General features: G+C 39.7%; 2 protein-coding genes across 4 annotated transcripts in view; one reads left to right on the top strand and one right to left on the bottom strand.

Moving 5' to 3' along the window:
• The first annotated feature begins 1,008 nt into the window (after nucleotides 1-1,008).
• On the top strand, nucleotides 1,009-7,726 carry LOC116842345 (facilitated trehalose transporter Tret1-like). The gene is made up of 3 exons (XM_032811426.1): nucleotides 1,009-1,128; nucleotides 1,406-1,481; nucleotides 2,757-7,726. The coding sequence occupies exons 2-3, from the start codon at nucleotides 1,430-1,432 to the stop codon at nucleotides 4,139-4,141; spliced, it is 1,437 nt and encodes a 478-aa protein (XP_032667317.1). The 5' UTR covers nucleotides 1,009-1,128; nucleotides 1,406-1,429; the 3' UTR covers nucleotides 4,142-7,726.
• Nucleotides 7,727-8,167: 441 nt separating this feature from the next.
• Nucleotides 8,168-15,684, bottom strand: part of LOC116842346 (histone-lysine N-methyltransferase set1-like) — a 47,531-nt gene continuing 40,014 nt past the window's right edge. For all 3 annotated transcript variants that reach the window (XM_032811428.1, XM_032811431.1, XM_032811429.1), the window contains one exon: nucleotides 8,168-14,288. The gene's annotated coding sequence lies outside the window, so the exon portion shown is untranslated. The remainder of the gene's footprint in view (nucleotides 14,289-15,684) is intronic.

Consider the following 15,684-nt stretch of genomic DNA (forward strand, 5'->3'; position numbering starts at 1 on the left):
GTGTGACATTTTAAAATGATTAATTACCAGTGTATATGTAATATTTCTGCGTTTGTCGTCGTTAATCAGCAGCTTATAATGAAAAAGCATCGCTACGTATGAATAATTGCATAAATATGTATATTGGATTGTGTGTATGTCTCTTTAATTAATTGAAAATATCAATCGTGTTATCTGATGTAAAACGAAGGCAAGTGGTGTTTGTTTTCCCAAATTTTATGAAATTCTACCCAATCGATATTTATTCGATATTTAACACAATCAAATGATATGGAGCACTTCAATATATTTGTTCTTAACATGTCAAGCATATATGTTCAAACGATGTTCGAATTGGATTACACAATGGTGAAGTATCGATAGTACAAACACTATCGATATATTCCTGTAACGATACGCTCTCATCAGAAAGACAACTGTTAAAAAATTCTCTCACTTCCCGCAATTCTCATTTTTGGGAATCATCCAATATGTAAAAATGTCCGTCATCGTGCGAATAACACGAGTATCGGATGTCTCGTCGGTATTTAAATAGTTTTATTTTTTTCAAATCCTGAGAAGCACAAAAAAATGGTTACTTTGTGAAATTATTGTCGTACTTTGTGAAATTGTAAAGATCATTCGTGGAAAAATATTTCATACAATTTATTACTTAATAAATTCCAGACTCATATGAACAAATACAGCTCGAAGAAAAAGAAATATTTACAAATTGTTTAATTTACAAATGTATTATATGATTTCTTTTGTACAAACATATTATGACTTTAGGACTTTTGTATGGGATTGGACGTGACGTTGCAGCTGTGTTCTGCAACAGAACGCAACGTAACATCTGTTGCCTCCTGAAGCGAAGCACACACGTGTGTACACGTATGTGTTAACACATCATTTGATATTCATTCGTTCGCCCTTCTTCATCTGAAACTAAAAGTAGTAGACAAACATCTTCATCGGGTGGGGACAATGACAGATTCGGCATTGATAACGAAAGCACTGATAAAGGAACGTATAAAATCAACGGCGCTTAAATAAGCCGTCACTCCATCCGCAACAAAATCCGGGTGCCATTAAGTTCGTGAAGACCCGTGTTTCCTAGTAACATTAGCACGTTTCATTGTTATCTCTGTAAGCATAAAGTCGATTAAAATTTACCAGAAATTTGCATGAGCCACATTCAAAGCGCTCGGTTTTTAATCTGTCTGCTTTATTTCGAGTTTTAATTGAAGTGAGCCACATAAATTGCGATATTACATGTCGATATAATTAAAAGATTGTTGGCATATTTCTACTTTGAACACTTTCTGTAAAATGTACATGTTAAAGTTTGCCTAATGTTATCATATATTTTAATTATAATAATAATCTCATTGCATTCTTTCAATAGTGAATTTCTTCTTTTCAGTCCTGTAATACGAAGAAATAAAAGATGGACCAATCCCATATCAGACGATGGCCTCAATATCTAGCAGCGATAACAGGTAGGTAACATTTTATATAGGCTATAAATTTTATTTCGCGAGAGGGTATCGTGACTATTAAATCTAGAGAGATCAAGTAAGATATATTTTATGGACACATAAGACATATATTTAACCCTAAACCACTAAACAAAGTTTACATAGACCAATCCCTCAAACCGTTTTTAAAAACATGTGTTTTGTTTTTTTTTATTATATCTTTTTTCAACTTTATTTAATCGCAAAGATACAAAGGGGATGATGAAAATGAAAACTTTATCGAGAATTTATATTTTTCTGCAAAGTTTATGTCGCATTGGTTGTACAGAATTACAAAAGCTCTTACGTAATAAAAGTGCATGCAAAAATAAATAGGAGCTTTGTTCAATATGTGACGAAAATGAAAAACAAATTTTCAATGTAAAATTTTCCCAAAAATTATGAGCAAATGTAAAAATGCGCTAGATAAAATTTGTTTATTTCATGTTTAGGGCTTACGTATTTTTTGATGTTTCTTTGAGGGTCTAGAATTAAGGTGTGTACACTTTTGCACGGTTTAAAGCATCTTAGTACATGAACATTTGTGATCTTAATAATTAATATACAAAATGTTTAGGAATTATACATGTGCACATACAGTATTTCACAAAAGCGTTAACACACTTATCTCCCATTTTCGATAATGATAATAATAACTATGTGTAGCCGCAGATAATGATCAAAATGGACATGATATCAAAATGGGCTATCGCACTCGCGTATCAGGAAAATCTTAGAGTTAAAAGTGGTTCGAAGACCTAATATCAAGTGTGAAGTCGAGGGTGCGTTTATCTCGTGTCATAGCTTGTTACCTCAGCGCTGCTTTTCCGCGTAAATATTACGCAACGTAATTACTCCCACGGCTAAGCTTCGTATTCACGTTTTCCAGCCGTAAATAATCATCTCGACTGCTTACTTCATCCAGAACTTCGCATAATTAATCCCTTAAGTGGTCTACTTAAGCTACCGTGCTTAGTGTTTCATTTTGGCCGTGAACACGCGCAGCTGCGGAATGCGACGTAGATGCGATGTGTCCTGAGCTCTCCTGAGAGCAACAAACACAGGCACTCGCGCCCCAATCGGATGACACAACAATGTTATTAGGCGACACTTAATTACACGCAGCAGTAAACAATACACATGATTTCCCAGGAAGCGAGATTCGGCGCTTATCTATGAGAATCGCTTTAATCTACTCCGATTGGACTTGTCGAGAATAAGCGCGACTCGGAATTCACCCGGCTGATTTCATTGCAGCCACCATATCGCTGGCAACTACCGGGTCTCACATAGGTTGGACGTCACCCATCTTACCGATATTGAAATCACCCGAGTCCCACGTCCTGATAACCTCCGATGACGCCTCCTGGATCGCGTCGTTTTATCTCTTGGGCACCATACCCGGCTGCATTCTGGCGGCTTTCATAGTCGACTGGCTGGGCCGAAAGACGAGCCTGCTGATAGCCGGCGTGCCATTAACCGCCGGCTGGTTTTTGATCATCGTCGCCTGGAATCCGTACGTCCTGTACGTGTCGCGCTTCATCAGCGGCATCGGCCAAGGCGTCGTGTACGTCATCTGTCCGATGTACATTGGCGAAATCGCTGATAAAGAAATCAGGGGCTCTCTCGGCTCCTTCATCAAGCTGATGGTCACATTCGGGGAATTGTACGCTCACGCAGTCGGCCCGTTCGTCTCCTACGAATGTCTCGCCTACGTCTGCTTGGTCATCCCGCTGATCTTCTTCCTGACCTTCGCGTGGATGCCCGAGTCGCCGTACTTCTTACTCATGAGAAATCAAAACGAGAAAGCGATGACGAACCTGCGGAAATTGAAACGCAACGTTTCCGAGGACCAGCTGGAGGAAGAACTAGAGCAGATGCAGAAGACGGTTATCCGCGACCTCAGCGACCAAGGCCGCTTGTGGGACCTCTTCAGCACGCCCGGCAACAGACGCGCCGTCATCATCAGTTTCGGCTTGCAACTGATTCTCCAGTTTAGCGGTATATGCGCGATCGAGTCGTACACCCAGGAGATTCTCGAGGAAGGAGAGACCAGTTTGCCCGCGAGCATTACGGTTATTCTCTTGAGCTTGCTTCAATTGGTTGCAGGTGTCGGTGCGGCGGTACTGGTCGATAAGCTCGGCAGACGACCGTTGCTTATGAGCACCACCTTGTTAGGTGGAATTTCGTTGACCGTTGCAGGCACATTTTATCTCCTCAAGACCGAGCTGGGGATAAACATGACCGGATACGGCTGGATATTACATGCCTCCGTGATATTCTACGAGCTGATCATCGCTCTCGGTCTGAATCCGCTGCCCTACATGATGCTGGGCGAGCTGTTCCCGACGAACGTCAAGGGCGCCGCCGTGTCGTTGGCTAATCTGGTCTCCTCCTTGCTAGCATTTATTGTCTCGAAGATGTACCAAGTGATCTCCGACTCTTGCGGGGTGTACGCGGCCTTCGGCTGGTTCTCCATGAGCTGCTTCCTCGGCGTGTTCTTCATCGCGTTCGTCGTCCCGGAGACTAAGGGCAAGTCGCTGCTGGAGATTCAGGAGGAGCTCCATTGCCAGAAGAAGAGGCAGAAGGCGAAGCAGAAGGCGAAGGACGCACAGCAGATCCAAATAAGTACGATAGCTTAGGTCAAGCGCAAGTAACATCGCGATGCTTACGTACACGTCGACAATTCATGCACGATACTTTTCAAACGATAGAAATAAGCGCCGCGCGTATCTCGGATTATGGAACATTCGGCAGGGAATCTCTAAGCATATAATCGTCCTTCCGATAGGACACCGATCGTAAAGCGGACGTGGACGAGCAATGGTAAGATCAATTATAATATTCGGATAAAATTGGATTGTCTCGCTTTCGACTCACTGAAATTTACGGGAGGTCACAAAATTTGATAATATCCAAAAAGATGTAATCTTATACTTGGCAGGATCCTTTTGTATATGGCCTCGATTTAGAATTCTTCTAAAGTCAACAGGAAAATATTCTAATGAACGAAAAAACGTAAAAAGAAATTTTGGTTGTAAAACGTTGTTTCCTCTAATTCCATATTCTAAACGAGAACTGTTACTGAAAGAGTATTTTTCTTCTGATGAAAAGTAAACTATTAGAAATTAGAAATTAGAAATTTATTAGATATTTTATTCTAACACTTTTTCTTTTGGATCAAGAGGAATATTAGAAAAAAATTTCTCTTATTAGGGTTGCATTCCGAAACGTTCTTCTTGAGGAAACGTTTCCTGAAAATCTGTAGTTTATGTTATGTATTATGAATTTTCAGTAAAATTTTCTTCAGGAAGGACGTTTTGGAATGCACCTCGAAAAGCAAATTTTCTTTTACTAGAAAAAATGTCTATTAAGAACAAGACTTGTATTACAGATAAAGGATAAAGTTCTCCTATAATCCTAAAAATATTGTACTTAGAATATCTTCTTAGTTTTAGAAGAATCCTTCCAAGGCCATGTATAAGTGGATCCGCTGAAGATCGTATATTTTTGAGCGTGCTATTTATAAATTGTTGATGGAATTTTACAAATCTCCCGAGAGCACTCTCTGTCAAAAGTCAGCGATCGATTTACGCGCGCGTTAACATGAAAAGTTAATATGTTAATTCGAAGAAAAATTTCGAGAATCTCTACGTTGCTAGTTGCAAAGTCTATTTGTATTTTGATTAGGATCGGCTATTACGAAAATATTTTTTTCTCCACGTTTTGGTAGCAACGTGATAAGAACGAAACAATGAAACTCCAATCGAGATCTAAATTGTAAGTATTAGAAATCGAATTGCTCAGTTGAAAGTTAGATCGTAAGATTATTAGTGTTTAAGAAAGGGCCCTTATATTCCATTTAAGAAGGCGCTTCGATCGAAGTAACGAGGTCGTCAAAAGAGCCATTTCCGATCGAGATATCATCAGTGTTACGACTGAAGGAAGAACTCATACCCCAGATAAACAAGATGTCAGTTCGAGTTAAGTTTAGACTGATGCGCAAACGAGCGCCTGTCACTTGGACAAACTTAACAATCTTAATTAAAGAAACACATCACTCCGAGCTACGCAGAACTAGGGAGGCAGGGAGGGGGGAGATAACGGCGTGAATTTATTAATACCGCGCTGTTCGTCAGCATTGGTCATGAATGCAAATCGATCCTTTCGTTCGCGAGGTGTATAGGCTTATTCACAAAAACCAGTACAAGAAAGCGTAAATGTCGTTATCTGATTATATCGACTTAGAGATAATTACACCAATGATGATAACTCGATCGGACAGAAGCTCGTTGGCGAATTCGCGGCCGAGAATAATGCGAATTTACAGTGTATCGGTGGTTTCCGGAAAACTGTTCCAGGAGCGGCATTCATGCGGAATCCATCGTACATCCAACGTGCGTTAGCTAGGGCACCGATCACGGTAGAGCAAACTCGCATGACCACCTTTTTTCCCCTTTTAGGCAGGGTTAAATACTGAAGTTTCTGAGACTGATAGCTTTTAATTAATCGTAAAGTATTTATTTATTGTCTTGGGCGAGCATCGAACAGGCGGAGAAAGAGACATAGAGAAAGAGATTCGACATTGTCACCTCGCGTATCTGTTGTGGTTTCAAGGTACTCTTGATATATCCCTGAATTTACACTGCAAGTAACCCTTACCACACGCACACAAGTGATATACGCCGGCTTTGTTTATCTTTTGCGGTTTGATACAGCATCCTAAAGAATGATTATATGTGCAAAAAAATTACGTCAGAATCGATCTCAGCATGTAAAATCTCTCACATTTTAATAACACTATAAAATATTTCAAAGCATTTTAGGAAAAAATATTTCGGACAATAGTTTTTTTATTTCAATGGGTAAATAAAATGGTGATCTCTATTTGACTATGAGACGCTCTACCAAGATTTTTTCAAAGTTGATAGAGTCTCATGGCCAAATACAGAGGTTATTATCTTACTTATCAAACCAAGGAACTTTGAAATATTTTTTCCTGAAATGCATTACTAGTGAAATATTTTATAGCGTTATTAAAAGTGAGACATTTCGAAAGCTGAAATTTATTTTAAACTAATATTTTTTGCATAAATAGTCATCTCTTTTGGCATAATACCGAACCACGAAAGATAAACAAAATCGGTGTGTATCTTGTGATAAGTGTTGCTTATGAAAAAAATATTTCAGAGTTTATTTGTGGGATATAAAGTTTATTTGATAGAAATAGTTTATTTCACAGAAGTAAATTTTGTTTCTCGGGAATAATCTTCAAATCTTATAAATTTTTTAGTATTTTTTCCGGTGCACAATAAAGAATAACATTTGGAGGAATTTCTCGCAGGAGAGAAAAGAAAGGCGGAATCCTGTTCAATGCGACGCCACACGGCGATTAGGACCATCTTTCTAATCCCTTTAAGGCAGGGTGCAAAACAAACGTCCAACATGATATAACGCTTACGATTAAACGTTATTGAAGAATAGCGCGTGTGACGCGCGTACCTCAATGAAGATATCGCGCACGCCTATGGCCCTGATGCAAGAAGGATTTAGACGAGCACTGTGGCATGACTAACTTATATTTCCCTTTCAGGCAGGGTGAGACACGATTATATGTTATAAGAATAGCGGCGTAGAATATAACTGGCCCAAATTAGAGTTAAAAGAAACAACGTTCACGCGTCGACGCGTGTTAGAATCTTACCCCGGGTTTCCGGGCACGCGCTCTCGCAGGTGTTCGCCGATGATGAGTGGACGTCTGACCGACGCGAAGAAGATCCGATCGGTCTTATAATCGGCTTAATGGCGGCTCTTCCTTCCACTCGCGTCGAAATGTTATTCTTGACCGACCGACGTCATCCACCTGTTACGTAAGAGAGAAAGACAACGCGCACGTAGCTACGTTTGGCGAGCAAACAACCGAAACCGCGTGAATCCCACTCAGCTTCATCCACTCGCTCGAGTGACACACCGAAACATCGGTCATCCGCCTTTTATTGTACGGCTACATCACACACGCGGGAGCGCGCTATACTTAATAAGTTACATCTTAACTCGAGTGTCAAGTATGTTCACGCTATTGCACGACTCTCTACATGTCCCTTTGAGGCAGGGTTTAAGACTAATCGAATTCGCACTTCGACATATAGATTTCTACATTCGAGATTTCTACAGTGTAGAAGTTTGCAATATACGTTGACAATAAAGACTCACCATTTTATCTGCAACCGCTCAGGAAAGAGGAAAGTCACTCGTTCCTCGCACTTCCTTTCCCAGTCGCGACTCCCCCGCGATGTTTCGCGACTTCTGTCTGTTCGTGGAACTTCTAGGACGAAGTCGTTGTTCTTTAGGGGGCTTGAACATTTTTTACCGACAAAATACTAACATTATTTAAAAAAAAAATGAATAACATAGCCCTGGGACCATCTATATAGATCCCTTACAATTGAATTTAGGAACTTAAAATGTATGAAAAGCTTGCAGAAAGATTTCTATATATGTATGCACAATCAATTTTTCCGCTGAGTTTAGTAAAATAAAACAGCATATATTTATAATAATAACTGAATAATCGTGTTAATGGTGGTCGCCTTACGATATCGACATTCCTGCAGTTCGTTATTCACTCTGGCATCGCCTTAGCAAGTCAGTGAAGAAGAGACTCCGCAAACCGGACAACTAGTATGTATATTTTTGCATTATAATAACCGTTATACATAAACGTTATTACAATATAGAAACATAAATTTTTATAATATCTCATCCATTAACATCTCACAACGCCTCGCTATGATACACACCTCGTGGTCGAGATTATATTATTACTACTACAATCCCTGGCGTAAAATCTCGTCAGCGTGTTCGGAATACGTCATTCGCATGATTCTCTCCTTGAATAAAACACGCGTGCCTCGCGTAAGCGAGCGACAAGATGTGAAACTTAGGACCTTTTATTCCGCTAACGTGCGTATTTTACGAAAGTATCCGTAAGTTCTGATGTAAACTTAATACTAACTTGAAACATTTAATATGCATCGGCTTGAATTTTTAACTAGATGTTCGTCTCCTTCTTGCATTTAATAATAAAATGAGAGAATTCAGCATTATAATGTTTATCAAGTTCCGAGGTGCGCTCAAAAATTCAAGTTTAATGTCATAAGAGACTAACTCTAAGGATTGTATTAATGGTCGTTACTTGAAACTTGCTTCAAATAAAATTTTCAGATTTGTATTTAGAGTTGGATACGAGTTTTTCAGTGGAACAACGATTGCAAACGTAACGTCGCGCATATTATACTACTAGAAAAATTTAGATGTAACTCTGAATTCGAATCTGATTATCTCACGTGAGACAAGTAACGACTATTAATATGAGCTTGAGATTGACATTAGAATAAATCTTTATTTCTACACAGAGAAAGTAGATTGGTTGAATTAACGCCACAATGATACAACTACAGGCGTTTTGGTTGAAGAAAAGAGATTTTCTGGTTCTTAGAAACAAATTTCGTTCATGAGAACTACAGAAATTCTGTTTTCATAGCTTCTTCTTTCATAGTTTCATAATTCATAATTTCATAATTCAATTTTTCGTTATAAGAAACAGAAAATTTTTCCTTCCTATGATCAAAACGCATTTAGTTGTGTCATTGTCATGTTAATTCAACCAATCTATTTTCTCCGTATAAGAAGGAAAGGCTTATTTTTTTATGAGCTCTTTATTCCTATAACAAATTTAGTTCATAAGAAATTCTGTTTCCATCAAACAAAACGCGTTTAGTTATTATCACATTAATTTCATCTATCTCTTTTCATAATCTTTTCTTTATTAATTCAATTTTTTTCATAAGAACCAGAAAATCTGATCAATGAAGACGCACTTAATTGTGTTGTAATCACATTGATTCAACCAATCTCTCCGTTCGTTCCGTGTATAGGAAAGGATGTGACAATCTCCGAATTTGGATCACGTAGCTTTAAATTAAGGAAATATTTGTGATGCAGATACTCATATAAGTCAGGTGATTAATTATTTTCATATTCACGAATCCTCTAATTATATCTCGGCAAATACGAGTCTCCAAAGTTAATATTCTGTTTGCACCTTATCGGCGTCTCGACTCTCTTTTTTCGCGATAAACATATTTTTTCACGGAACGTGACGTACCACCGTCGCGATGTATATATCGGGATTACAAAATAAAGAAGGTAATACGTCGAAGCAATGCGAGGCACGAGAGTCACTTCGCCCGACAATCTCGGCCGATCAATGATCGGAGAACGATCCCGCTTGTTCTCGCTGAGTTGTCGCTTGTCGCTCGCGTAACACTGCAGCGCGCAATTCTTCACGAAGAAAATGCCCGTTTCTTCTCTCTCTCTCTCTTTTTCTTTCTCTCTCTCTCTCCCTCTCTCTCACTCTCGTAAAAACACACACAAGCGATCGTACTCACACCGGCACTATGATTGTCGAAAGAAACTGGAGTGCGATCGCGCGCTGTCATACATACACACGCAGTTTTGGCACACGCGTCTCGTATCCAATACTTAGATTCTAAGTGCAATTGTTGTAACCTCAATAAAAGGAGCGCCGTTGTTGGAAATCGCCGCGCTATGCCAAACGATCTCCGTCATCCCGGCGCGTCCTCGGTGGGGTATCATAGTGTCGTAGAAATTAAAAAAGGACGCGACCAGCGCAAATATTCTCTTTTCTCCGCCTTCCCGTTTATCACCTCGTCCCTAAAAAGTTCCCTACCGTCACTACACTCGAACACTCGTCGAACTCGATCCTTTACGCGGGATCTCTGCGAGACTGTCCAGAAACGCGCGGGTTTACTAAGCTAGTATTTTATTTGCTCGCGCCTGTCGCGACGCGAACGACATGAACGAACTTCTCGCGTTAGGCCAAGTGTTCTCCAAGCGTACGCAAAAGAAGACGGGAACGAAGGCTCGTAGTCGTCTAGAGAAAAAGGCATAGTGGAAAAGACCGTACTAGGAAGCTAATATATCCTCTACCTCGAGAATGGCCTTAGAAGCTAATCAATTACAGGTAAAAAAGGGAAGCAGGGTGAAGCACCCAACTACTGACGCTCAATTATTCAATCCCTTTAGTCACTGTTTGTAGAAAAAGCTGCTTTTTTCGCGACAAACGATTTCAGTTGAAATCTTCTCTTGAAATCTTCTCTTAGAATTGTAGAGCGCAGGCGAGAAGTTTAACTGCAATGCTGTCGCAAGAAAAACCAAGTTTCCTCTGAAACGTTAGTCACTAGTTCATCACTAGTTAGTCTAGTCACTGGCGAAGCAAGTGTCACTTAAACTGGCCAAAAACTAGTCAGAATCTCTGGCCAGTTACTGGCCAGAAAGAGGTCGCTTTTTCTACTTGGGACTGTTGCCCAAACAAGTTAGAGTCCATAGAATGCTTACCTATAAAGTTAAATTCAGCAATCCCTCACATAATGAAATAAAACTTTTATGCAATTATTTATCTCTCTCGAACATTACACTCATAATTAATATCCGAAACAGATACAGTGACTGACTCATAATTTAATTATACTTTTTTGTATACTTTAATATTAATTTTCAAGTATACTACATAATTTTCATTGCCAATGGATATTATGAAAAACGGCCGTGTATACGTCACGTCACGTAGGAAATAACAATTTGTATAGGCGTAAACAATTTGTGTAGGCGTAATCTAGAAGTTTATGGCACCTGGTGTCACTGACTAAGGGGATGTGAATAATAGAATGTTTTATTGTATCTCGATAGAAAAGGGATTCGCGCGACGCACTGCGCAAGTAAATAGTCGCGTTTCCGTCGCGCGGATCGCCGAAAAATACGGTCGAAATGTTCTCTTCTTTTTCCGGCGAGTGATCCACGAGCGCGAGTCGATTTACGATTTACATTAATAACGAACTTCGAAATTATCAGCGAAATTCGGCCGCAACGATTATCTCGCTCGATCTTCAACGCCGATTTTACGTGAAAAGAAAGCCCGCGAAACGTTCGCCCGAAGGAGCGGTTTTCGTTAATCTCTAACTTACGTCCTTATGTGACACCAATCGTATCACGAGAGATCGGCGATTACGTTTGCCGAATGATTGTACGACGCGAACGTGTCTACCTCGAGTAGAATAGTCGGACACAACGACAAAGCTACTAATACTGAAATGGAACCTTATTCTGGACATATAGCGAGTGCGCTAACATATCTTTTTGATTCTAAGTTTAATTTTATTTATATGAGCGCCACGTACAATGTCGTTTCAATTTCAGAATCAGTGAGGCACATTTAACGTTCGTTATGTGTTCAGAATACAGCCCATTCTCGTCTGCTTTCCTAGACGATAAGTATTTCTCAGCTAATAATGCGATCGAGCCGGCTGATCGAAGTCGCATTGTCGATTCTGTCGTTCATAGGCATAGACTCGTGGAACAGACTGCGCATTTTTATGGGATGGCTGATGACAAGATTGAAGAACAGAGATATGCCAAGTTAGGTGCTTTCTTCGTCGCACAGTATTCTTAAGGGTCGCGTAAACCAACGTGGGAGAAACAAAAGAGAGAATGCAACATAGTGAAAGAAAGAGAAGACGCTTTGATCATGTAATTTCTTTATTCCAAGTAGAAAATTAAACAACATCTTATTCTCTATTGCCCTCTTTTACCAATGTTGTACGTAAAAAGATATCATTCTACTGCCAAGAAAAACTATTTATTTTTTCTCTGTTTATTTTTCTTCTTTTAAGCAACAGTGGATATTATCTCTCTCTCTTTTATTAAGAAAGAATATTTTCTTGTGTGCGTGTGATATAATAAATTTAAAATATATTTTCAAAAATTTCATAAAAGCTTATTATCATATGTAAAAGGAAAAAATTTATTCTCTTTGCAAGAATATTATAAAACTTCGTTCAAGAAAAAATTTACAACTCTGTGTGGATGTGCAAACCAAATTTTCATTTTAATTTAATACTCTTAATTGAAATGTCAAATTTAATATGATTTAGAATGTATTTTGAACAAATTTAATTCGTATGATGAACTTACGATTCAGATAGCACGATCTATTGAAAGGTGTTTTCAAGACATCCATATTAGACATCTTTTAGTAATTTATGCTGTCTGAGAAATAGATTTGTAAATACATATATAGACTTATGAAATATTTTAGACAAGTAAGATTTACTTAAAGTATGCATTTTTCTAATCTCTCCTACAGTAATGCGCAGTCTATTCCATACGTCTACGTTTGTGGATTCATAGGCAAAGCAAACGATATAAAACGCGCGATCGGCGAACAGTTTCGTCTCTTTTGTTTTGTTTGTTTTTCTCAGGGAAACACAATTGCCTGCAGTTATGCAAGAATAACCCAACTCATATGGAATACTTTTCTCGAGAAAAGCAAATATGAAAATTTGACATATGATTCGAAAAGTACAGATAACACTGAGATTCTTGGCAATTGTTTAACAAAACAAGTATGATCAATTTTCTTCTTTTAAAAGAAAACTTTCTTTTCTTAAAGGAGGATATGTTTAAGGACATTTATTAGCAAATTTAACCCTTAAAAACAAATGAGTGAAAAAGACGCAACTAACAAAAATGGCGCAACTAGTAGAAAATAAAAACTACTTTTTAATTTGGTTTTTTAATTTCAGGTTTTTGAAATTTTTTTATTTTATGTAGAAAGATGTATGGTCTACTTATTGATAACAGAAGCTAAAAGATCATAATTTTGTGAGTTGGATCTTGCAGAATTATCAGGTCAATTATCAGGACGGTTATAATTTTAGAATAGATAGCGAAAACGGAGCAACGTAGACGCGTTAATTCGGCATCGAGGACAGAAATTGACGAGTCGAAAGATTGGTCGAAAGACATAGAGAAAATTCTTCCTATCGCTACTCATTAGTCGAAGCTACCATCTCGCTCGCGCGATCGTAGTCTCTCAAAAGAGTATCTTACATTCGACGCATACGTTACGAGAGAAATTTTACTTGTATAACAGGTAATCATAAAAATTCTAATCCGGCCTTTTAAGTCCCGTCGCGTGCTCTATAAACGTCGCGGAAACGATATCATATTAATAAGGATTGGTTGCTACACGTACATGCGTGTAAACTCTGACAGTACTCGTAGAGAGAGATGCTATCGTACATTATCGCTGATAGAAAAGTGTATCTGCGCGAACCGTGTGGTCGCAAATCGAGTTCTCATTGACGAAATCGCGGAGACTCGAAACTAACGCCGCGATCCTCGTGAACGTTACGCTCTAACTGAAATCAATTCGCGGGATTATCGCTCACACCGACACTCGTGCAAAAGGAACGATGGAGATGCGGCAAAGGATCATGGAAAATGCATTGTCGAATGAAAAATAAAAATGTAATAAACGTCATGGCTGAAGAAAAAGAACGTTCGTCTATTGATCCGAACGAGACGCGATTTATCGTCGCGCGAGGAAAAAGCTCTCTCGAACGAATACGATTTGCACGAAATTTCTGTGAATTCCTGGTCCTAAGCGTTATCGAAGTTCGACATTGTAGTGTCGCTCGGGACTTGTGTTGTCGAATGTGTCGGTTATTTTTCAACGTAAGCCGGATTTTATCTGTCCGACATATAAACGTTGACGCCCGAACGTTACCCTCATCGCGAGAGCTGTATTTCATTTTATGGATATATCAAGCGCGGACTTTCGTGAAATATCATTTGTCTCGGGAGTGATCTCAATTCGCAATCAGATCTGCCTTCAATATTTTTCACCCGCGTTATAACAGCTGTCACCTGAAATGTGAGATACGCAAGTTTTTATTCAAAGTTATAGATCCAGGCCTTTCAGTAGAATTTTGATTATGATGATTTTGATTATGATGAATTTTGATTATGATTGTTATGACTATTAAGGCTATTAAAACACGGGCTTTAATATTCGACACTGAATTGAAATCATTTTTGCGAAAAGGATATGATGTAAAGTCGATTTCACAAATAGTGCGACTAATTTTCAATTGCAGCGCGACAATGACCCGTCCGTGTGAAAGTAATGGGCGTTCCTCGTGAAGAAATCATGAAGCGCAGGACAACGCATGATTATGCGAATGATGTGCATAAACTGCTCGAAAGAGCAAGATTCATACGCCCGGGTTGCGCTAGCAACGATACCTGCCACGCTCGCGAAAAGGCTCGCCGTACGAATGTATTGGAAAAAGTTCCCGAACCGCCATGATCGCGGCGGAAAATGTCCGATAAAAGTTTTAAGCAATTAGTCACAAAGCGAAATGGGAAATTGCACGGAGAGAGAGAGCAGCGGGATGGAACGCGAATAAAAATACTTCGGCCACTTCCTCGTAGTAGCATGAACTGTTCTTGCATGTACAGCACGCACACATACACGCACACACACACACATGCACGCACGCACACTTTTATAATTGATCGCCAATGTGCTTCGTTCCTCTTTTGCTTCGTTCCAATCTGCTTCCCGTTCACTCCTGCATCGTACAATTTCGGCGTCGACGAGCGTTTTCTATATTGACAGTTTATCTTACAATTGACAACAACAATTTGGCCCTTATCCAGACTAACCCTCTCGACGTGTAACTACAAACGATTGTTAGTAACGAACGTTCTTATGTACAACTTTCTACATTGTGCACGCGCGTGAAAGCGTACACGAGGCCGTCGTACGTGGTCGGCAGAAGAAATCGGCGCGGACTGACAGGATCTCCATCGTCGAGAGCTCATCCCTCCTCGTCCTGGAAGACATGTAAAAAAGCACGAAAAAGTATCTATCCCCTGCCACGTCGCGTTCGTTATCAGCAATACGATGATTCTCGTGAGTCCATCTCGCGTGGCGTGGCTTCACGTGTCCCTGCTTCGTGTGAAGCTCGTATTCGCGCGCATTGACGACGCGAATCGATACTCACTCACGTGTCGATTCGGGCCACGTATATACGTGCATATTCGAGGAAGTGAATAGACGTCGGGGGAGACGTCGTGCGCGCGCGCCGATCCCTTTGCCGACGTGACGGCCTCGCGGCTTGTTGGCCGTCTACCGGCACACTGTTCGTCTCACGTGTCACTTCTAAATCGTTCTTTCGTTGTTGGCATTTCGGTGTGTGCGACCTACCGTCGGATTGAATTTCGCAATAAAACTGAGCGGGCTCTCGTCAAAGATCGT

This window comes from Odontomachus brunneus, unplaced genomic scaffold (assembly GCF_010583005.1).
Source record: "Odontomachus brunneus isolate Ranch 3 - 2012 unplaced genomic scaffold, Obru_v1 Obru_scaffold_024, whole genome shotgun sequence".
In the NCBI taxonomy this organism is placed as follows: Eukaryota; Metazoa; Arthropoda; class Insecta; order Hymenoptera; family Formicidae; genus Odontomachus; species Odontomachus brunneus.